Here is a 25731-nt window from a genome sequence, read left to right as displayed (position 1 = left end):
AAAACTGACTCACGGCCTGTTTCCCTCTCTCCAACTTGTGAGAATAAAACCATGGCCTGTTTATTAAGGAAAATGAAGGCTGAAATCACAGCATCTGTTAGAGAGACAAAGTGGATGAGGAAGTATCTTTTATTGGACCAACTTTGTTGGTGAGGGAGACAAGCTTTCAAACTTACATAGAGCTCTTCTTCACGTAATAGATATTACTTCACCCACCTTCTCTCTAATATCCTGGGACCAAAACAGCTACACCACCACTGCATACAGAATTTGCTAGAGTTAAAAGCTACCAAATTCATATGGCAATATAACAACTTACTCTATTTTCTAAAAACTGAAGATTCCAGAGAAAGTTGCCTCTTCAACAAATATAGCTAATCTCTGAATAATGTAAACAATAACCCATTTCCAGCTGTGACAAATTTCAGACGTCATGGAGTTAGCAGCTAGGGGCTATACTCACGCTACATTAGGTAGATAAGCATCACTGTAAGTTTAAGCGTATATAAAAAAGAAGGTGATGAATTTGCCAAAAGAAGCTGCACCACTTTTAGCAGCCAGAATTCTGGACACAAAAGCAGGATAGGCAATAGGAAAGGTGGAGATGTGAAGAGGAAGTAACAATAAATCACATTGCTGAACCTCGGAGGGATCCCCTTCCAAATATTACAGCTACCAGAGGCAGTCTCCTTAGCTCATCATCCTATTCCATCCTAATTTTAGAACACAAATGAGGAGAATTTTTTTACTATTGATCGTAGCTTTGTCTCACCAGCAAAACAGAGCTGTTGCTGCTAAATATCTGTTGTGTTTCTACACTGTGCTGAGCAGAAAATATAGTCCCTCAATTTGACAGGTTACATTGTAGCTGTTGTTTGTTCTGCAAGGTCAAATATGTATCTCTACAGTGACCTTCACAGATTTCATGGTAATAAGCAAGTTCACTGCAGTTTCAGTGGAGAGTATGTCTCATTACACTAGTCTTGCTTGTGTCTGTTCAGGTTGGTCTTGACAAAGCGGAATACTCTGTTTTGGGTGAAACTGCTGCACAAACATACTGAGTTCAGATTACTGAGTCAAACCCAATTCTCCCCCAAAATCCATAAAATGCACGGTAGTAGTTCAAATATCATTTTAATTAATGGCTTCCCTAATAGGTAAAGTTTGGAATAACATTCAGCAACAGACAAAATGTAATAGATTTTGAGACCCAACCATGACAGCAAACCCACTTCTGACTTTGCATTATAGTCATTCAGCCAAGTCCACTGGCAGGTTTCAGTAGCTCCTATAAATAACATTTCTCCACCTGAAGACTGATTTGCTCAGCTCTTGGATTTATGATGTTTAAGACATGCAGAACTATTTGTCTATAATGATGGCTTTCTTCTCTGGCTATAAGAAAGTTACTGAGCCCTTCTGGATTTTTTTGGGCACTTCTAGCAGTATCCTGTGCTGTGTGTGCAGAAACACAGGTGATTCCAACAAATGTATACCTCTTACCCAGTTCTGCTCTCCCTTTCTTTGGATTCTTAAAATAAAAGATGTACTGTAAAAACATGTGATTTACAGAAACACTGACAGACAGGAGGGATTACTACTGGTGATACCAGTTCAGCATGGCACAAGGACATTGTAATAATTCTGCAGCCTAGCCAGATGAAGCCAGGAACTAGAATTCCAGTTTTACTGGCTTCACAAAATGTTGGGAGAAGCAAAAAGAAAGAAAAATAACTCTCTCCTGGAAGACTGTTTATGGTGTAACTGGGTTTTTGCAAGTAGAAACTTAAAGATACAATGTGATAGGAAGCAATGTTGTTTTGAAATACAGTGAATTTGTAGCCTCTGTGATCTGAAGAAAATGGAAGAAATGCTGTTAAAGCTGCAATTCCCAGGACATGAAAAAGTTAGGGTAAGCAAGTGCCAGTACACTCACATGTCCATATTTACTTGCCATGCCCATATTCCCAGCATTTCCTATTTCTAAAATCAGGCAGAGCAAGAATTTATCAGACCAATCTGAGATGTGCAATCTCCACAATATATTGTTTCCTCAACTAGTCTGCTTCTGCAGTTTACCCAAAAGGCTGACTTTCAAGAGTCTATCTCAAAATTTTAAGAAGTTACCTATATATAAGTAGGCATGCAGTACAACAGCAGGAACAACAAACATACTTTTGTGTGGTAAGAACAATCTAATGAGAGTCTGCAAGAAGCAGGATGCAAGATCATTTTATATTTATAAAATGTAAACAGGATGGAAACTGCTGTTATAAAGCCAACCGCCAGCACCATCTGAAATGTAAGGGTGACAATGCTGTCAGAGCAGCGTGATGCAGATTTCTAAAATCCTGTCAGCTGTAGTTAGGGTGCAGACTCAATTTAGAATGAACTAGATCAAAAACGTGTCCCATCTGAGTTGTGCCACTCACATATTGGGAGGCAGTGTGACCGAGCAGACAGAGCACTAGACCAGGACTCAGTAGACCAGGGTTCTGTTGCAAGCTCTGCCATTGGCCTCCTGGATTACTTTGGGTAAGTCATTTCACCTCTCTGTGCCTCAGTTTCTTCACTTGTAAACTAGAGATAAATATATGTAATAGCTTCATAAAGCACTTTCATATCTACTGATGAAAAGCACTATATAAGAACTAGGTGTTTCTTAATAAATAATTTATTATTATTATTAAACCTGCAATGAGACTTTTGAAAAAGCAAAGGCAAAATAGGGGTGTTCCAAGGTATTGGTACATTTAAATCCAGAGAGTATTCTGGCTCTGTAAAAAATCACTATATTAGGTGATCTTCCCAAAACTGCAAAAAGCTACCTACAGAAACTTAGAAAAATCCTGTTTTGATTGAGAGAAAGCAATAGACTCTGGCTAAATCATGTGGCTGATGATAGACTTCATTCTTATACCTCCATAAAAATGAAGTTATCACTAGTCTCAACTCAAATTCTTTAAAACCACCTTCAGAATCTACGGTCCTTGAATATACAAACAATTTGTAACAGAATTTCCATTTGAGACCAGACTGAAGACAGATTTAGGCAAAGTAACATATGCTAATCTAGTTCTATCCCAAGAGGGAAATTCAGGCAAAGGTGTAGATAACCCTTTATGCCACACTATAGCCACAGTAAGATGGTCCTCTGTCAGACTGAACGTCTGGTGTATTGCAACCCAAGTGAAATCTCAGACTACATCCCCTCATTTAAAGGATAAGAGTAAATGAGTAACTACGCAATGAATGAATCTCACCAAAAGAGAGACCATTAACACTTAACCAATAATGGAAGGAGATTCTTGCCAAGACTGCACACATCTCCTCAAAGGATTTATCTACACATCTAAACTTTCAGACAGCTAATCTGCTCATTTAAGTTACATTCATATTTCTAGGAATATCTGGCTACACAAAAATTTATTCTTGCTTTCCAGAAGCAGATGCAGGGGAAAACAATCCAAATAAGAAAAGACAATCCAACTGCAACCTACTGCATGAAACCACAGAGGGAACACTATCAAGAGCCACATTCTATCTGACAATATGAATAAAGTGTTTTCAGAACAGAAACACACTGATGGAAATACACAAACTAAGAATATCATGAATATCCTAACAGACTCTCAAAGCACATGGCCTAGATGCAAAGAACCTGTTGAAAAAAAGTGGGTTACAAGCAATGCTAGTTAAACCAAGAGCTAGTTTCCAGTGAATGCTCTTACAGCATATCCTTTCTACAAAAAGAAAAGGAGTACTTGTGGCACCTTAGAGACCAGCAAATTTATTAGACCATAAGCTTTTGTGAGCTACATCACAAGCTTACTTCATCGGATGCATACAGTGAAAAATACAGTGGGGAGATTTATATACACAGAGAACATGAAACAATGGGTGTTACCAGACACAGTGTAAGGAGAGTGATCAGGTAAGGTGAGCTATTACCAGGCGGGGGGGGAGAGGGGCGGAGGGGAAGAACCTTTTGTAGTGATAATCAAGGTGGGCCATTTCCAGCAGTTGACAAGAACATTTGAGGAACAGGAGGGGCGGGGGAAATAAACATGGGGAAATAGTTTTACCTTGTGTAATGACACATCCACTCCCAGTCTTTATTGAAACCTAAGTTAATTGTATCCAGTTTGCAAATTAATTCCAATTCAGCAGTCTCTCGTTGGAGTCTGTTTTTGAAGTTTTTTTGTTGAAGAATTGCCACTTTTAGGTCTGTAATCGAGTGACCAAAGAGATTGAAGTGTTCTCCGACTGGTTTTTGCATGTTATAATTCTTGACGTCTGATTTGTGTCCACTTATTTTTTTACGTAGAGACTGTCCAGTTTGGCCAATGTACATGGCAGAGGGGCATTGCTGGCACATGATGGCATACATCACATTGGTAGATGTGCAGGTGAACGAGCCTCTGATAGTGTGGCTGATACCATTAGGCCCTATGATGGTGTCCCCTGAATAGATATGGATCTTCATCAGGACCCATGGAAAAGAAGCCCTTGAGGAATTCCCCCATGATTTCAACAATTTCCATCCCACCATCAACCTCAGCCTGGACCAGTCCACACAAGAGATCCACTTCCTGGACACTACGGTGCTAATAAGCAATGGTCACATAAACATAACGCTATACCGGAAACCTACTGACCGCTACTCCTACCTACATGCCTCCAGCTTTCATCCAGACCACACCACACGATCCATTGTCTACAGCCAAGCTCTACGATACAACCGCATTTGCTCCAACCCCTCAGACAGAGACAAACACCTACAAGATCTCTATCAACCGTTCTTACAACTACAATACCCACCTGCTGAAGTGAAGAAACAGATTGACAGAGACAGAAGAGTACCCAGAAGTTACCTACTACAGGACAGGCCCAACAAAGAAAATACCAGAACGCCACTAGCCACCACCTTCAGCCCCCAACTAAAACCTCTCCAACGCATCATCAAGGATCTACAACCTATCCTGAAGGACGACCCATCACTCTCACAGATCTTGGGAGACAGGCCAGTCCTTGCTTACAGACAGCCCCCCAACCTGAAGCAAATACTCAACAGCAACCACACATCACACAACAAAACCACTAACCCAGGAACCTATCCTTGCAACAAAGCCCGTTGCCAACTGTGTCCACATATCTATTCAGGGGACACCATCATAGAGCCTAATCACATCAACCACACTATCAGAGGCTCGTTCACCTGCACATCTACCAATGTGATGTATGCCATCATGTGCCAGCAATGCCCCTCTGCCATGTACATTGGCCAAACTGGACAGTCTCTATGTAAAAGAATAAATGGACACAAATCAGACGTCAAGAATTATAACATTCAAAAACCAGTTGGAGAACACTTCAATCTCTTTGGTCACTCGATTACAGACCTAAAAGTGGTAATTCTTCAACAAAAAAACTTCAGAAACAGACTCCAATGAGAAACTGTTGAATTGGAATTAATTTGTAAACTGGATACAATTAACTTAGGCTTCAATAAAGACTGGGAGTGGATGTGTCATTACACAAGGTAAAACTATTTCCCCATGTTTATTCCCCACCACCACCACTGTTCCTCAGACGTTCTTGTCAACTGCTGAAAATGGCCCACCTTGATTATCACTACAAAAGGTTCCCCTCCCCCCCGCTCTCCTGCTGGTAATAGCTCACCTTACCTGATCACTCTCCTTCCAGTGTGTATGGTAACACCCATTGTTTCATGTTCTCTGTGTATATAAATCTCCCCACTGTATTTTCCACTGCATGCATCTGATGAAGTGAGCTGTAGCTCACGAAAGCTTATGCTCTAATAAATTTGTTAGTCTCTAAGGTGCCACAAGTACTCCTTTTCTTTTTGCGGATACAGACTAACACAGCTACTACTCTGAAACATATCCTTTCTGTGACCCTTTTTACTTTTAGGATAGAGGCACTGAGCATCTGCAGCTCCCATAAACTTCTATGGGAGTTGTAGGCATTTGATACTTCTCAGCATTTATTTTCTGCACAGACTAAACAGAACCAAAGAGAAGTCGTAACAGCAGGGACTTTCCTGACCTCCCTTCTCCCCCACCCCCCTGTGATAGTAAAAATTATCATTCTAAAATCTAGTATAGAAAACAACCATGTAAGAACGAGTAATTGGCTCAGGGAATTGGTCATGAGATACAGTGGGGGTTTGTTTATTTGTTCGGTGGGAGCAAGGTAGAGAGTTCTTTCTTTCTTCCAAATTAGTGGTTCATATTCAAAGTTACAAAAATTCATTAGTATCTGATAACTATAAAGGTTGGACTACATGAAGTAAATAGGTGTTCTTATTTCAGTTTCTAAGAAACAAGTTCCCACCTCACAAAAAAAAAATATATATTTTTAAATCACACCGGATAACAATTGGCCCCCTTGTTCATAATCTTCCTAGGGAAGCCAAAGGATTAAATGGTATGGCTATAATGGTTAGACACTGGTGGTAAGAAGTTATTCTCAAACTTTCTGAAAGTGAGGGCAATTTTCCAATTTTTTCTTCAAAAATTTTAGCAAAGATTATAATGGCAGTTCTGATTTCTGCAAAGGCTTTTAGACTACTTAGGAAGAATATAACAAAATGCTGGTATGACTTCAAAAAAGTTTGTTGTATGATGTGCACGCAAAGAGGAAAATATTATCCTTTGCTCCTTTATAATTTTTCTATAAAGATTACCATTTCTACAAAGGTTATAAGAAAGCAGATCCTTTTATTTTTCTAATAAAATTCCTTGGGTAATGCATTGTTAAATTCTTCTTTTGGGGTGAGCCACAAATGCAGCTGACCAATTCCCACTTTTTAGATATAAATTCCAACCTCCCTAATCTGATTTATTCAAATGGAAGGTATACATTTTTTTCTTCTCCTGAAAAAGGGAAGGAAGCAAGGTGTGCTTTGATGAAGTTCAGTTAGGAGGAGGAAAAGGACAAAAAATATCCCTTGCTCCTTTTGCTGGATTCTACAGTTTCGAACATCTTCACTGGAATGTTGATCACTGGAGAAGAAAAATGGTTTAAAATTATCATTAAGATAGTGCAAAATATGTTAACTTAAAACTTGTTTATCTGAAAACTTTGTAACTTTTAGCCATATCAAAGATACCATGTGAGGTAGCAGTTACTATAGTAGCAATGCTTTTTTTTAAATGAAAAACAGATTAAACAACTGTATAAAACGTGTAAATTGTAAGTTCATCCATTACGAATGACCCGATGATGCTATAACTTTCATGCTCTCTTTTTTAAAAATGATTTTGGTTTAGGAATATATTCACTCAAGTGGAAAAATACATTCCATGAGTACACACCATAGTACATGTCATGTTTAGTTTCATTGTAATAGTTGCATCAGTTCTCATTTGCAGAGAGTACATATACAAATGCTATATTCTGCCTGCATTAAAACTGTAAGAGATACTGATCAGCAAACAATGTTTCTGTATATTTGCCATTTTGTAAAGTTGACTTTTGACATGTTTTTCATAGCAGGTGAATATCTACATAAATGCTAACTAACAGCTACTTCTTTCAACCTTGAGAGATACCATAGCTATCAACCAAACAAAAGGTACGCTGAATTTAATAGTTCTAGTTCTTTGATAGGTAATTAATAAAGTGTTTACTTTAAATGCAGAATACTGTATGTTTTATATAGTATATATGAAATTGACAGAGTTACTGCAGATTTATACTAAGAAACATAAGGCAGATCTGGCCCATTGACTAGCAATGGTTCTGCTGAAAAAGTAAAATGTGATTGGCCATGTAGGGATTTGTGATTATTCAGTACATCTCCATACGTGGGAGGACATTTTCCCAAAAAGTACCTACATTTTATTACAACTTCTTTAAATGAAATACAATGCAAAGAGCAAATCATCATAAGAACACTGCACTTCTCCAGTGGCTAAGGTCATTTTGGCTTTGCCGTTACAATCAGGGCTTTGGAGTGGAGCCTGGAGCTGGAGCGCGGAGCAGCTCCGGAGTAGTGGAGCTGCAGGTTTTTGCCTGGAGCTGGAGCAGAGCCGGAGCACAGCTCCAAAGCCCTGATTACAATACACCTAGGACATGCAGATATTCCGATTTAATTGCACACTTTGTTTATACTATTGTTTAAGTGATATGCATATCACTGCACTATCATGTGTTGAATCACACAAGCAGCCTAACCACAAGCAAGCATGTTATGTCATTCAAATGGTTTTGATCCTTTAAGAATTATGTAATTCAACAGGTTACCTGAATATGCAAGATTACTACTACTGTTTTTATAGTTCAGTAGATATAAAAACTTTTGACCAAATAATGTTATGACTAATTGAGTCATTTTATAAAAATGTTAAATGAGATTTCCTTCATTGCATCAAGATAACTGCAAATAAAGCATTTAGTATATTTAAATGACAACTAGTGAGCTAATTCAGTTCAAACTGAACAGAAGGACAAACAACAATAAATCTGTGACTAGGGTTTTTGATTTCAAAAGGGCTGACTTTCAAAAATTAAGGAAATTAGTTAGGGAAGTGGATTGGACTGAAGAATTTATGGATCTAAAGGCAGAGGAGGCCTGGGATTACTTTAAGTCAAAGCTGCAGAAGCTATCGGAAGCCTGCATCCCAAGAAAGGGGAAAAAATTCATAGGCAGGAGTTGTAGACCAAGCTGGATAAGCAAGCATCTCAGAGAGGTGATTAAGAAAAAGCAGAAAGCATACAGGGAGTGGAAGATGGGAGGGATCAGCAAGGAAGGCTACCTTATTGAGGTCAGAACATGTAGGGATAAAGTGAGACAGGCTAAAAGTCAAGCAGAGTTGGACCTTGCAAAGGGAATTAAAACCAATAGTAAAAGTTTCTATAGCCATATAAATGAGAAGAAAACAAAGAAAGAAGAAGTGGGACCACTAAACACTGAGGATGGAGTGGAGGTTAAGGATAATCTAGGCATGGCCCAATATCTAAACAAATACTTTGCCTCAGTCTTTAGTTCTGATCTTAGGGATAATGGTAGCATGACAAATGGGAATGAGGATATGGAGGTAGATATTACCATATCTGAGGTAGAAGCGAAACTCGAACAGCTTAATGGGACTAAATCAGGGGGCCCAGATAATCTACATCCAAGAATATTAAAGGAATTGGCATATGAAACTGCAAGCCCATTAGCAAGAATTTTTAATGAATCTGTAAGCTCAGGGGTTGTACCGTATGATTGGAGAATTGCTAACTTAGTTCCTATTTTTTAAGAAAGGAAAAAAAAGTGATCCGGGTAACTACAGGCCTGTTAGTTTGACATCTGTAGTATGCAAGGTCTTGGAAAAAATTTTGAAGGAAAAAGTAGTTAAGGACATTGAGGTCAATGGTAAATGGGACAAAATACAACATGGTTTTACAAAAGGTAGATCATGCCAAACCAACCTGATCTCCTTCTTTGAGAAAGTAACAGATTTTTTAGACAAAGGAAACGCAGTGGATCTAATTTACCTAGATTTCAGTAAGGTGTTTGATACTGTGCCACATGGGGAATTATTAGTTAAATTGGAAAAGATGGGGATCAGTATGAAAATTTAAAGGTGGATAAGGAATTGGTTAACAGGGAGAGTACAGCGGGTCATAATGAAAGGTGAACTGTCAGGCTGGAGGGAGGTTACCAGTGGAGTTCCTCAGGGATCGGTTTTGGGACCAATCTTTTTATTACTGACCTCGGCACAAAAAGTGGGAGTGTGCTAATAAAGTTTGCAGATGATACAAAGCTGGGAGGTATTGCCAATTTATAGAGAGACCGGGATATCATACAGGAAGATCTGGATGACCTTGTAAACTGGAGTAATAGTAATAGGATGAAATTTAATAGTGAAAAGTGCAAGGTCATGCATTTAGGGATTAAGAACAAGAATTTTTGTTATAAGCTGAGGACGCATCACTTGGAAGTAACAGAGGAGGAGAAGGACCTCAGAGTATTGATTGATCACAGGATGGCTATGAGCCACCAATGTGATATGGCTGTGAAAAAAGCTAATGCGGTCTTGGGATGCATCAGGTGAGGTATTTCTAGTAGAAATAAGGAAGTGTTAGTACCATTATACAAGGCACTGGTGAGACCTCACCTGGAATACCGTGTACAGTTCTGGTCTCCCATGTTTAAGAAGGATGAACTCAAACTGGAACAGGTACACAGAAGGGCTACTAGGATGATCTGAGGAATGGAAAACCTGTGTTATGAAAGGAGACTCAAAGAGCTTGGCTTGTTTAGCCTAACTAAAAGAAGGTTGAGGGGAGATATGATTGCTCTCTATAAATATATCAGAGGGATAAATACAGGAGAGGGAGAGGAATTATTTAAGCTCTGTTCTTGTGTCCACATTAGTACTAATGGATATAAACTGGTCATCGGGAAGTTTAGACTTGAAATTAGACGAAGGTTTCTAACCATCAGAGGAGTGAAGTTTTGGAATAGCCTTCCAAGGGAAGCAGTGGGGGCAAAAGACCTATCTGGCTTCAAGATTAAACTTGATAAGTTTATGGAGGAGATGGTATGATGGGATAACATGATTTTGGCAATTAATTGATCTTTAAATATTCATGGTAAATAAGCCCAATGGCCTGTGATGGGATGTTAGATGGGGTGGGATCTGAGTTACTACAGAGAATTCTTTCCTGGGTATCTGGCTGGTGAATCTTGCCCATATGCTCAGGGTTCAGCTGATCACCATATTTGGGGTTGGGAAGGAATTTTCCTCCAGGGCAGACTGGAAGAGGCCCTGGAGGTTTTTCGCCTTCTTCTGTAGCGTGGGGCACGGGTCACTTGCTGGAGGATTCTCTGCTCCTTGAAGTCTTTACACCATGATTTGAGGACTTCAGTAGCTCAGACATAGGTGAGAGGTTTATCGCAGGAGTGGGTGGGTGAGATTCTGTGGCCTGCATTGTGCAGGAGGTCAGACTAGATGATCATAATGGTCCCTTCTGACCTTAATATCTATGAATCTATTGTGATGAATGTGGTCCCTAGATTCTTCTATTCACATTTCTGGGACTGACTTTCTGTGTGCCCTTCAATAACTCAGTAAAGCCCACATTTTCAGAAGTGGTCACTAATTTTGTGTGCCTCTATTTTAGGAGGCACTTGAGAAGTGCCCAGCCATACTGTACTGGGAAATAAAACATAAAACCAGAGAAGTTTCCATAGCTGGTAGTTATTCATTAAAAGTAACAAAAGCAAAAGAGTGTGTTATGTTTGACCCACCGTGATTGGGCTCCCTCCACTATCTCTGCCAGCTAGCAGGCCTGTCCTACTGAAGTAGGTTGGTGGGTTTCCCATACTCATGTGTGCATTTTATAGTATGGAAACACTTACAAGGGTGGGCCATGAGAGGCAGGCGCTGGAGGGATGACAGGTTATCCCTAACACTGGAAACCCTGACAAAATTAGTACAGGCTCTGCCATGGGTCTGCAACTGTAGGAAGGAGGCCATTTTATTTAAGGCAGCATTTGTTGTTGCCTTCTTTGGCACTTTTAGAATGAGTGAGCTGGTGCCTATGGCAGCTGCGGACGGGTCCCAGCATGTGTTAAATGTAACAGCCGTACAACTATCTGCAGGAGCAGCGTCCTTGCACTTAAGATACTGGAAAACAGACCACAAGGGAAAGGGTGGTTTTGAAGGGGTATGCAGGTGGACACTTGTGCTCTGTAAAGGCAATAAGAGCCTTGCTGAAAATCCAGGGCCTCCGGGCAGGACTGCTGCTCATACATGGTGATGGCAACTGCCTGACAAGGTACCAATTCATCAGAATACTGAGAAAAACCTTGCGCTACTGTGGTCTTGACCTTAAAAAATTGGATACTTATTCTTTCAGGATCAGGGCGGTGACATCAATGACTCCAGGGGGTTTTGGCCTATAGCCGGTGAAGGCAATAAGGCGCTGGAAATGGAGGTGTTACAGGACTTACGTCTGCACCGAAGAAAAAATGGCAGGGAACAAAAAAAATGTAACTAACCAATGTGCTTGTTTGGTTTCAGGAGCTACACGGAACATATACAATATCTGGATTTGCAGGCACCCTAAAGGACACTGAATCCTCCAGAGGGCAGCCAGGACAGCAGCTGGATCTCAGGTGGGCATCAGGGATCAACCGGTTTGAATCCAGTGGTTCAGCAGAAGAGGCATGCACTGGGAGCAGCTCATGCCACTTCTGCACTTGTTGACAAGCAATGCGCACCCACCTCACGTCCTGGTTATTCACCTCGGGGAGAATGAGCTCAAGGGCTGTACATGAGTTAACTTAAGAGTTAACTTAATGTTAGCTTTATTAGATAATCATGGCCGGAGGTGAGGCTAGGATGGTCAGAAAGGTTCACAAAGCAGGTCTGGCAGAGAACTACAGATCCAGCCTGTGTTGTCAAGGCTAGAAAGAAAGTGAATAGAGAGGTCACCAAGATATTCCTGGACATAGGGGATTCAGTGATACAGCATAGGGACACCCATTACAATCAGCTGGAAGTTTTCAGACATGATGGCATATATTTTTCAGATGAGGGGGCTGACATATGGCTACCGGCTGTAAGGGAATGGATTGGATAGGAATTGTGTGATACCAGGCAATGTGGCTGGGTGGGACGAAGCAACGAAGTTAGTTGCTGGCACCCCCTGTAGACGGTTTCCAGTGTGGTTAAGAGAATAAAATGAACGGTTCCCAGACGTAAAAGACTTGGCATTTTGGTCATGAGCCTTAGGCTCATGTGATAGGATGAGCCTTTGTGGCCTCTGCTGGCCAAGGTCAGACTTTGTGACCCTCACAGGCTGAGGTCCCCATTCTGCTGCACCTGCTGTGCCCCTTGCAGGGGGTGGGGAGGAAGGGTGATAAGACTCAGAGAGAACTGAGTCCTGGGGGATAGGCTGAGGAAAGCCTACCCCACGTTATGGATTATATGGTAAGGAGCCCTGTAACCTCCACACTGGAACCAATTAAATGCCTGGTATAGGAAAGTATGGGTGATGGACAGATAGTGCCCATCCCTTGTGTTAAAAGTTTAATAAAAGTTACAGACTGCCACTTAATTTCACGCATGTATCTGTCCTCATTTTGCTATGGTGTCCATATCAAAGAGTGTTCATCAAAGAGAATGTGAAAAAAACAAAAAAGGAGCTAGGATTACCTGAGCCTGCTTGAAAGGCCGAGGCTTACTTCCAGCCTACTGGCCCTCATCTATCCTTGTCCCAGTCCATAACAAATATTGGGTAAGATATTTGACAGCCTTGGCTGAGTCAAGTGGGGGAAAAAATAGAAAGACTGGGCTCATCGGCATACTGAAAATACAACATTCCATGCCTCCTTACTAGCTCTCCTAATAGCTCCATATACACATTGAACAAGAAGGACAAGTGGAATGCTGCAGAGCACACCTAAGACAACCTTGGGACAGAAAAGCAAACCTCCTTAAACTACTTTCTGGGACCTTCTGAAGGGCAATCAGTCTACTCCTACTAGGGTTTTCAGCTAAGTCAACAACAAATCTATGGAACTAAAAGCAGCTAATAGATCACAGAGTATCAGCATGGACACCTGATTTTTATCCATTATCTGTTTCCAAGAGGAAATCAGTAGATAGGATGAATAGTCTGGTGGAATGGGAATCAAGAGACTTTGGTTTGATTTCTGGCTCAGTCACAGGCTTCCTATGTGTCTTGGGCAAATTACTTAAATCTACTCTGTGCCTCAATTCCTCATCTGGAAAATGAGGGTAATAACTACCTACCTCACATGGTATTGTGAGATTAAAGTCCATTAGTGACTATGAGGTGCTCTCTCTAATGAGTCATGTAACCAACTAAATAGATAGATCATTTGCCAGAGTAACCAGTGTTGGTTCTATACCACACACAAGACAGTACCCAACTTGACAATAATCAAGGAAATCTGAAACTTTTAAGTACTGTGCATGATTTTTTGCCATACTCTTCTCTATGTGATATACAAATGGAAGATTAGATATTGCATAATAGTTAGTCAAACTAACAGTGTCAAGTGTTGGTTTCTTAAGCAACAGCTGCATGCATAGCAGCTTTCTTAAAAGCCACTGGCATCCTATGTCTTACCTAATAGCAGCACTGACAATCTCCACCAGCAACTCACCCAATTTTTCCCCACTGGCTAGGACTATGTAGTTTCCCTAACAGCCTGGAGTGGCAATTCCTCCACTTTATTACCTGAAAAGGGTAGGTCTGCATTAGGTATTTTCCCAGCGTCCCTTGTGGTGACGACTGATGCAAAGAAATCATGCATAGTGTCTTTAATGTTCTTAGCCATCTTATATCCCAGGTAGTCTGGTGGACCCACTCATTCTCTTGTTGCTTTCCTGTTTCTGATGTACTCAAATGATTCTCTGAATGTCAGTGGCTACTTGCTCTTCAAAATCCCATCTTGGATGTTACCTGCCCCTTTCTAGAGCCACATGGTCAGGATTTCGATTTTCTATTTTGTTTCTTGAACCTTACCATTTAACCATACTGTGGGTTTTTATATTTATATTTTCCTTGCCTTCCTACTTCATTTTTGTTTAGGGGCATGCATGCCTTCCAAGATTCAATTACTGTGTGCTTAACTAAACTTCATGCTGTGTCTGAAAATGTTAATTTTCTCACTTTTAAGTTTGGAGTCTTTTTGACTAGTTTCTTCATTTAAAAAATATCATTTCTGAAGTTTAGCAAGGAGGTTGAAATTAATTACACTATTAATTACTGGTTCAATTTTAGCTACTTCTTGAAGCATTCCTGTGAGTTACTTAAGACTAAGCTGAGAATAGCTTCTCTACTTCTGTTCTCTACAATTGCCTGTTCCACAAAGCAATAATTAGAAGGTGTAAAGAAATTGCTTCTCTATGCATTGTCCCTCTTTGATACTTGACCAGTTTACATGTATATAGTTGACATCACTCTTTATTATTTAAATCAAGTGCATATTGCTCCATATCATAAGACTGCTTTTTTTTTTCATTTTTACCCACAAATATCTCAAAGGATTGCAGAACAGAAGAGCTAAACAACAAACAACTCTTTGAGATTTTTCTATGTTCCAAGAAAATAAAATCTTATCAATGTGCTTTAGTATTTGCATTAACACTGCAATAACAGGTTGAAGTATAGAAAATACTTCTTACTAACAGGAAACAGATTCAGCAATATCTTAACTAAGCAAGTGGCCAAGTTGAAGTTATAGTATTTACAGGGGTCTGAGACACAAGTGAAATGTTATTAGTATACAGAAAACAAATCAAACTAACATCAATGAAGAGGTGCACAGAGGAAAAGTACTGAGAGATCTACAGTTCAAGTGACTGTAAACCACTATTACTGACTACAAGTAAAAATGGTAACGTTAGGAATCTCAAATATAGATTTAAAATTTAATTTCATAAGATGGTAATTTTATGTTATTGGTTATTGCAAATAAAAATATATGGACTATTTAATAATAGTTAAACTATTTAATTTATAATAAACATTAGACCACATTTAATAAGTAAGACCTCCTCCTTCAAATCCCTTCTCAAAATCTGCCACAATATCTAAAAGAAATTAGCCAATTTATGATGCCAGGGTGAAGGAGCAGATAGGGACAGCTGATACATATTTGATTTAGAATAATATTTTGTTAAAAATTAATGAAAAAATTAAAATACACATAGTTTGTATATATAAAAATGTATTTGATGGTATCTCTCTCCTTTCACATTTAGATATCACTTGTTTTCGAATAGGGTCCAATCATGCAAATACATATGCATATGAGTAACTTTATTCATGTGAGTATTCCCATTGAACTTAATGGGACTACTCACATACTTCAAGTTATAAGCCGTGTTGTTATAGCCATGTTGGTCCCAGGATATTAGAGACAAGGTAGGTGAGATAATATCTTTTATTGGACCAACTTCTGTTGGTGACAGAGACAAGCTTTCAAGCTTACACAGAGCTCTTCTTCAGATCTGGGGCCAGAACTACACTACAGAATTATGTCACAGAATTACAGAAGTGTAGAATTGGAAGGGAACTCAAGAGGTCTTCTAGTCCAGTTCCCTGCATGACAACCTAATTTACATTAGCATACAGCCAGCACAGTAATTAAATTGCTTTTGCATGTCCATACTACTCTCTTTGTGTCGGCGGCGCTTGCATCAATAGAGAAAGCAGTGCACTGTGGGTAGCTCTCCCACTGTGCAACTCGCCATCATCTAGCACAGGGTGTTTTGGAAAGGTTTCGCAGTGCCTCATGGGGCCAAACAAGTTGTGCAGGGATGACTAGGAATACAATTTCAATGTCCCATAATGCAATGTTCTCCATCCCATAATTTCATCTGCATCCCATAATGTTTCGTGCCTATTTTAAAAAATTCCCACAAACCTACATGTTCCTCTTTGGTGTCTACCATCTGTATCAGAAGCATGAATCCTGCACAGCTGTGCACTACTGTGATGAGCGTTGCAAGCATCAGCGCCTGATCCTGCCATATATGCAGAGCTGCCAGAGGAGCTGCAGAGAACATGACGATTCCTTGGAAGTGGGACTGCTGTGGGCAATAGAAAGAAACAATTCAAAGTTGTTGGCAGCATTTACGGAGCAGCTGCAGATGGTGGCGCGCCAGTTCTGGGCCCAAGAAACAAGCATTGACTTGGCTGGTGGGATTGCATCATAAAGAGGGGTTCAGGAAATATTTCCTTCAGGTCGTAGTCCCCATCAAGCACGGGCTGTAATTGTTTAATGATATCCCATCTGGGTTCTACTGTCGGGTGGTAGATAACAAATAAGGGTATGTGGTCAGAGGGGGTTTTATTTCTGTACTGAAGCAAATTCTTGTGGGATATATGGGTAACCTGTTCATGATGGCCCTATGACTGGAGGGGTGTTCATGGGTCACTTCACCTTGAATAGTCTCTTGAAATATGTGTTAACTACTTATGCTAAACAATCTGTTCCACTTTGTATTTAGCTGTGACACTGAGTACGTTTCCCAGATCTGAAGAAGAGCTCTGTGTAAGCTCAAAAGCTTGTCTCTCTCACCAATAGAAATTGGTCTAATAAAATATTAGCCACCTTGTCATGCTTAAAGTTAGGCATTTTCATAAATGTTTGCAGGATCAGTGCCCTCAACTGTAAGAGCGGAATATGTATTTTTTTATGTGTTTGTACAGCAACAAGCACAAGCTTGAATTCTGATGGAGGTCTCTAGACTCTACTGTGATATAAATAATAAAATTATATTTAAAAAAAAAAAACTGTGGTAAAAGAATGTTAAGGTTGCAAAGTCAAGTACTCCAAAGTTAGCAAATACCAGGATTAAGGAGGGGGGTGCAAACAGGGGAAGGGCAGGAGCTCTGAGAGGTGATGAAGGACAGAAAGAGGGACAAGAGCTGGAGGGAAGGAGGACAGAAGCAGAGGGAGACAGGAGACATAGTGTAGTGCAACACACCAGTATAGACAGGAAATAAAGAATATTATATATACACAATTGAAACTGCAATAAAGTGGTCAAGAAAATACACACATTCAATGGAGAACATGTTTATTGTTGGAAGCTGGACCAAAAGGTTCAGCTGTAATTTTTTTTCTCTCCAGCCATGGGAGGACCTGACTTCCTTCCTTTTACTATGATTAAAAGGACAGTGGCCCAAATGTAACATCAGCAGGCCACAATATTAATAACCCCCAAATGACTAACAAATATGGAACAAATACATATTAGAAGTAGCAATACTGATTCAGATACAACTGTTCCAGACAAAAGACTCTTAAAAGATTAGGAGGATAACGTGCATATTTTGATCAAGCTAGTTACTCTCTCCCAGGCCTTTGGAAAAAGCCATAAGCCTTCTGAGGAAAATACAGCTTTCTGAAAGAAAGAGGACAACCTGGGAAGAATGGAGTAACTAGTGCAGCTTTAATTCCATTTCTACAAATTCATTCACTGAATTTTTATTTTGTTTACCAGAAAAGTAGGATGATCATTCAAGTATTTCTGCATGTCACATGCCAATAGAAGATAGGTTAGTGGTTCAAAACCCCATCTGTATGTGGTTTAATTAAAGGGATTTAGTGGTCTGACCCACCTATCCCTAAATATTTCCTAGATATTTTAGTAAGGTTGTCTCTTTGCTACAGAATTGGAGAGATAACTTGAACCTCAGTGTGAAAGAACGTTCAACCAAGTTGGGCATCTTCTTATATTCAGTGTCCTTTAAAAAGGTATCAGACATCAAAGTGAGCTTAGCAGAAAAGCAGGAAGTCAAACTGAGTAGCTCTGAAAGGAAACTAACTAGTCCTAATCACTTTCATTTTGCAGTAGACTCCATATGTGAAGATTAACTAAACTGCCTCTAAATTTGGGTCCCCTGCTTGAGACTTGTAGGTCTCATGGCTGGCACCCAAATATGGAAGCATGCAATATTTGTGAATATTTTATAAAAATTGGCACTAAGAACTTGCAGAGGGAAACTGACTAGGACTCAGTACATGAAGCTCAGCCAGCTGCAAGCAGAAATTAGTCCTAGAGAAACTATAGCAGCTTGATGCAAAAGGAAAGTGAATAACCCATGTCAAACACTTCTGCAAAGCTCTCTACAAAGGGTGTGGCCAAAAAAGGGATAAGCACTAACAGAAAAAGGAATGGGGGAGACACATATAAAAGGGAAATTAAAGAGAAAACAGCTGAAAGAGAAAGTAATGTTAATAGAGAACAGAAATGAAAGAGAAAGAAAGATGAAAAAGGGAACGAAACAGAGGAAAAAGATGGGGGGAGAAAGGGATGAAGAGAAGGATTTGCCACATCAGTGGAAAAGTATCACCACTTTTTCCCCCACTCCTTCAGCTGCTAATTTACAACTGGGAGAAACAATCAGGGGTATTGATATGAGAGCAAAGAAAGGGAGAATTTCAAGTCAATTTTATGTTTTAGGCAATAAATATAGGAAAGTCAGAGGGTCACATATGTGATGTTGCAAATAAGCTTACAAATGTAAACAGTTGCATGTGATGTTAAAAAAATAGTTTTCTTCTGTTTTGTTGTAATAAAATAGTTTTCTTCTGTTTTGTAGGAAAACTGCAGGTAATAACATACTTCCCACGTCCTTTAAGTGTGGCTCCGCTATGAAAGTAGACTAGAAAAAAGGTCATAATGTAGTTCAGTATTTGTTGTCTCTCAATAATTTCCACAACAAATGTGCTCAATTTGCACATTAGAAAATAAACCAACAATGCATCTTTTATCAGGCCTGCAATTCCATTTAGGTTATGAGAGTAGAACTGAATTTCTTCCTTCTCATGGATTATCACCAATACTATAATAAAGATGCTGCAGGCCAAATTATGACTACAATGTCACCTTTTCAACCCCACTGTCTTCAAATTATGTTTTTGATAACACCATGGAACTTTACAGCCTTCAGCTGGGATTGCACAGGTCTAACTGAATGAAATTTAGTCACAATTCTGTTGATGAAATACAACAAAGAATAGAATCTACCTTCCTCTCCCAGAGCTCTGTTTTGGTCTGCAGGATTCACAAAAGTTCAAAGCAATAAAATCTAAATTTTGCTGCTAAAATCAGTACATTAGTCTGAAAATACACAAGAAACAGATCCATTGAGATGCCATTTTTACAATCACTTTTCAGACTACAGACACACTTTAATCAAACATAAGAACATAGGAATTGCTACACAGAATCAGACCAGATGTCCACCTAGTCCACAATTTTATCTTTGACAGAGGCCAATACCAGAGGCTTCAAAGGAAGATGAATAAACCACAGTAGGCAGATGTGTGATAATCTGCCCCTCACATTAGGTCTCAATCTGATCTTTAACAGGTAAAGATTGGTTTAAAACTTGACCAATGATGTTTAATATCTGTTAAGTTTTTTGTTATAATTAATTATAACTCTGGATATTCTTGATATTCATATAAATATCCAGTCCTCTTTTGAATCATGTTAAGTTCTTGGCCTCCACAACTTTATGTGGCAATGAGTTCCACAGTTTAATTACTTGTGTGAAAAAGTATTTCTTTTTATCTATTTTGAATTTCCCACATTTAATTTTATTGAACATCCATTTGTATTATGAGACAGGGAGAACAGAAGTTCTCCAGCTACCTTGTTTACACCCTTAATTATTTTATATACTTTTATCAATTCTTAATTTGTCTCCTTGCTAAAATAAACAATCACAGTCTTTTCACTCTCTCTTCATATGAGAGCTTTGCCTTTGCCTTGTTCATTCTTGTCCCTCTTCTCTGAATCCCTGTTAGTTCTCCAATATCCATTTTTGAGATGGGATGACCAGACTGTACACACTATTCCAGATGAAGCTGAACACTGATATATATAAATGCATCGTAGTATTCTGTGTCTTATTCACCCTCCCATTCGTTAGGCAACCTACACTTTGTTAGTTTTCTTTGACTGTAGCTGCACATTGATCAGAGGTCTCTATTGTGCTGTCTTTCTTAAGTAGGGACAGTTAATTTAGAACCCTGTAAGATGTCGGAGTAATTTAAACTTTGACTTTTCCTTAAAAATCACCTAGAAAAAAATCACAATTGTGTAAGGAGGAAATAGCAATGACTTATTTGTGAAATTCTGAGAACTGCTATCAGTGGAAAGCCACATGAAGGTCTATACGTAAAAAAGGTAATACAAAGTAGATGAAAAGGAAAGAGCATTCTCTAGGAGTGGAAAATATTGAATATTCAAAGCTATGAAACAGGACAGGGGTGAAATCCCTAGCTCTCCCCACCAATACATTACTAGAAGGAATTGAATGAAACACCTTAATAATTTTAAAGGCGAAGGAAAGAAATGAAGGACATTTTCAAAACCTGACGTATTTGGACTTAGGCACTTTTGAAAATTTTATCTTAAGTGACCGAGCAGGTTAGGAACCTAACTCCTGTTGAAATCAAAGCAGTTAGGTGCCTAAAATGCTTAGGTGCTTTTTAAAATCCCAAGAGGCTCTTTGGGTGCCTAAATAGCTTTGAAAATCTGGCCTAGGTAGAGTAAATTACTATTGAAAATTGGACATTGGCAATACTGAAAATTGTACCCCTTGTTATCAATGTTTAACTTACTGAAAAATGTCTAAACAGGAGATGCAGTATTTTTAGTTTTCAGAGTAGCAGACGTGTTAGTCTGTATTCGCAAAAAGAAAAGGTATTTGTGGCACCTTAGAGACTAACAAATTTATTTGAGCAGTTCACTTCATTAGTATACAAGATTCTATTCCAGATTCTGCTGGTTGATATAACTTATTTGGACTTTCAAAAAAACATTGATAAAGTCCTCCAGAAGAGGCTGTTAAGGAAACTAAGCATTTCTGTGTTAGTTTTGTCAAGATTTAGAAAAAAGCTAAGAGAGAGAAAACTAAGAAGAGGAATAAATGGTCAATTTTCAACATGGTAAAGTTTAGCACTGGGATTCCTCAAGGTCCTGTAATAGAACTTTGGTGGTGCTTTTTACTTTGCTAACGATCTAAAAAAAGAGGTAGACAGTGATGTGGCAAAATCTGCAGATGACATGAAATTATTTCAGTTAGTTAAGATTAGAGAAGACTGAAGGACTTCAAGAGGCCCTAACAAAGCTGGGAGACTGGGCAGGGTGATAGCAGATTAAATTCAATGTCAACAAATGTAAGGTAATATGTTGCAAGAATGAGTGTTTACCATGTTGTAAATTAACTTTAACTACTCAGGAAAAAGAGCTGAGTGTCACTGTGCACACCTAAGTGAAAACCTCTGCTCAACGTGCAACTGTGGTTAAGAAAGCAAACAAAGTCTTAGGATATGTAAAAAATGGGATAAGAAATAATATTGAATATAACATCATAATATAAATTGATGGGATGGGACACTCTCTTCTGAAATACTATGTTCAGTTATGGTCACATTATCTCAGAAAAAGGAAGAAGTATAAAAGGGGTTCAGAAATCTGCAACAAAAATGATTAGAGACATGAAAATATTTCTGTGTCAACAGTGAATGAAACTATTGAGACAATTTCACTTAGAGAGATTAATAGGAGGGAACATGATACAGATATAAAAAATAAGAATGGTATAAAAAAATAAACTGACTTATCATCTCATAATAAAAGAACAAGAGGATACCTAATGAAATTAAAAGGCAAAAATTTAAAACTAATAAAAGGAAATACTTTTTTCTGTGTGACTAATCTGTAGAACTTCTTGACACAAGATATCATTGAGGCCAAGAGTTTAGTAGGATCCAAAAAAGGACTAGATATTTATCTAGCCAAATGAGAAGATTCACATTTATATTAGTTAGGATATATTTTTAAAATAGGTATAAACTCTCATGCTTTAGGGCATAAGCCAACCACTAAATGATAGGACTTAGGAAGAAATTTGCCTTTAAGAAAGGTTGTACCATAACTGTCCACTATGGTGCTTTTGGAAAAGGAGTACTTGTGGCATCTTAGAGACTAACCAATTTATTTGAGCATAAGCTTTCTTGAGCTACAGCTCACTTCATCGGATGCATGTGAGCTGTAGCTCACGAAAGCGTATGCTCAGATAAATTGGTTAGTCTCTAAGGTGCCACAAGTACTCCTTTTCTTTTTGCGAATACAGACTAACACGGCTGTTACTCTGAAACCTATGGTGCTTTTGTCACTTTTCTCTGAAGCATCGGATACTAGCTACTGTAAAAGACAGCATAATGAATTAGCTGGCCCAATGTCATGATTGTCATGAATGGCAATTTGTATGTTCCTGTGATCCTTGGAAAAGGGGCTTAAGAGCCCTTTGCCTCAGTTTCCAAATCTGTAAAATGAGGATAACAATAGTTACTTCACAAAAAGGGTGTGAGGCTCAATTTGTGCTTTCAGATGCGAGGAAGAAAAGCAATATGCTGCAAGGGCAAAGTAAAGTATAAATGAGGCACTACATAACACTGGCTTTCAGAGCAAATCAACATTTTACACATATTCCACTTTTCATAACAAAGGGACCAAAATCACTTCCCTACCTATATTCAGCTCTGCTAAAAATGCAGCCACTTCTAAGGTGGAAATGGGTAGCAGATGCACAATATGCAACACAGTGCTGTGGGATAAGGGAAATTTTGGCCAAAGGCATCAGGGAAATTTATGAGAAGTGCCATAGGATGTTTTGCAAAGAGTGATAGTACCCTGGTTTTATCCTCAACAAGGTTAATGCCCTTACTCTCCATAAAGTGTCTCGGAGGCTTTTATTTTCACACACAGTGGAAAGGGCAGCAGTCCTATCTCATAACACTTGAAAGACCCCTACACCTAGAAACAAAAGCTGCATGGGACCTTTAATGTCCATGAGGAAAGACAGGACCTCAGTTTCATCCACAGATCTCTGTTCATTCAATAAGCATAATGGTGGAATCATTAGCATCCATGCAGAGTGAACAGAATCCAGTTATTTAGGATCTTGTCCAAAAGACCTTCACACCAAGTAACTGGTGTTACATCAGTATAAAGTGTTCAGTATACTGTAACTCAGCAAACTCAAGGCACTTTGGTCTTAATGGCATTGGGAAAGGGGACAACTGCTGAACAACCCCAAGTCTCCAGCATGTGATATGGTTTTAAATCCCAGTCCCATGTCCCCATTAAAAATATAATTTATTAAGAAACCAACAAATGTTGGATCAACTAGATCATTGTCCCCTGTGTGAAGGGGATGCTCCCCCTACCTCCTGTAGGAAGCACACTATTCCACCACCACCTTGTCCCCTGGTTGAAGGGGATACTCTCTCTCATCTCATTTGCTTTCTGAGTGAGGTTCTCCCCACCACCGCCTCCATAAAGGAGAAACCTCCTCCCATACATATGCACATCGATTCTGCGGGAAGGGGACTCTCCTCACTACCACCTTGTTACCCGTGAAAGGAAGATGCTCCATCTACCCTCATCACCTATGTGAAGGGGACTTTTAGTCCCCCCTCTTGAGAGAAGGGGTCTCCCCCCCATTGCCCATGTAAAGGGGTGTCTCCCCCGTTAAGGGGTCTTCCCTTGCATTTCCTGTGTGAAGGGGCCTTTCCCCAAAACCCCTGTATGAAGTGGCCTCCCCCCTGTATGCCCTGGGTGAAGAGGCCTTTCCCCAGAACCCCCTGTGTGAAGGGGCCCACCCCCTGCATTGCCTGTGCAAAGGTGCTTCCCCCTCTGAACGGGGCCTCTCCCCCATTCCCTGGGCAAAGGGCCCCCCACCCCGAAGTCAAGAGGGGTCCTTCCCGCACCCCGAGAGATGGGCACCCTCCCCTAACCCCTACCTGAAGAGACGTCTCCCCTCTTTCCCCCATGCAAGGGCCCCGCTCCCTTAACCCCATGTAAGGAGTCTCTGCCTCTCTCCTTCCCCCCTGAGACTGCGGCTGGCACTGACCCGGCTCCGCCGTCTTGCTCCGCTCCGCCATGTTTGTTGTCGTCCCCCAGCCGCTCCACACTGAGTGAGACGCTGCTCGGGCGTCACCATAGCAACACACGTCACAGCCAGGGGAGTCCCTCACTCCTCCCCCCTCCCTTGCCACGGGGTCAGCAACGACCCGGCGGCTGAGTCTGAGCAGGAGGCAACGGCGGGTGCTCGCGCGCACGCTCGGCCCCCCCTCGCTGGGCCCGCGGGTGAGGGGCCGGCTGCTAACGGCAGGGGCGCTGGGCCGGTGTCGGCAGCCCCCGGCCAGGCTCAGCCGCTGGGTCTCACTAGGCAGCGGTCACAGAGATGCAGCCTCGCGGGCGCTCATTGCACGTGTGTGTGTGTGCGCGCCCCCCCGCACAGGTGGGTCTGACAATTACAGTGATGCAGCCCTAGAAGAGCCGGGGGGGGGGGGTTATTTAGTGTGTTTGCATTTGCCTCCCACGCGCCCCCAGCAGGTGAGTCTGACAATTACAATGCTGCAGCCCCAGGGCGGGGGGAGCATCTGATGGGTGTTTGCCCAGGCACCCACCTGTAGCCCGATGCAGCAGGTGAAAAACTGGCCATGCAGCAATTACGGTGATGCAGCTCGAGGGCAGGAGGGATCATGTTTGTGTGCGGGTGCTCCCTCCCACCTTCCCTATGTCCCTGTCTGAGCATAAGTTAATTACAGTGATACAGCCGATTGGGGAAAGAGGCCAGGGCTCATGATATGTGTCCGCCCCCCACCCTTCCTTCTCCCAACACATAATTACAATTATACAGCCCCAGGGAAGGCAGGATTTAGTAGGTGTGTTTCCCCCCCACACACACCAGCAGGTGAGTCTGTGTGGCAATTACAGGGAGACAGCCTCAGGGGAGGAGGGGCTGATTATATATATATATGTGTGTGTGTGTGTGTGTGTGTGTTCCCCCCTGCCACTCACCATGTGATTTTGACTGTGTAGCAATTACAGTGGTGCAGCCCTAAGGAAAGAGGGGCTTATTGTGTGTGCGCCCCCTCACCTTCCAGATCTCTACCCTGACCTAAGAGAGCCAGACTCATGTAGCATTCCATAATGAGGCACTTTCGGAGCAGAGGGGAGGTGCTTGTTTCATGTGTGTGCCCCAAATGTGCCCCAAACCCAGCAGGTAAGATTGATCATCTGGTAATCACAGTGATGTCCTTTCAGGGCAGGAGGGCTTGTGTGTGCATGTGCGCTCTCAACCCCAGCAGGTGAAACTTAATCTGTGACCATTACAATGATGAAGCCCTCACTG

General features: G+C 40.6%; 1 protein-coding gene across 2 annotated transcripts in view; it reads right to left on the bottom strand.

Annotated features, from left to right (window-relative positions):
• Nucleotides 1–24836, bottom strand: part of LOC102939366 (AGBL carboxypeptidase 4) — a 1380179-nt gene extending 1355343 nt beyond the window's left edge. Inside the window, exon 1 of one of the 2 annotated variants that reach the window (XM_007062150.3) lies at nucleotides 24445–24836. In XM_007062150.3, the coding sequence (XP_007062212.1) occupies nucleotides 24445–24475 (31 nt within the window). In that variant the 5' untranslated portion in view covers nucleotides 24476–24836. The remainder of the gene's footprint in view (nucleotides 1–24444) is intronic. The other variant, XM_043552774.1, reaches the window with a different exon arrangement.
• Nucleotides 24837–25731: the final 895 nt, after the last annotated feature.

The sequence above is a fragment of the Chelonia mydas genome, chromosome 8 (assembly GCF_015237465.2).
Source record: "Chelonia mydas isolate rCheMyd1 chromosome 8, rCheMyd1.pri.v2, whole genome shotgun sequence".
NCBI lineage: Eukaryota > Metazoa > Chordata > Testudines > Cheloniidae > Chelonia > Chelonia mydas.
The sequence above is the reverse complement of the archived record's forward strand: the minus strand, read 5'-3'. Positions and strand labels throughout refer to the sequence as shown.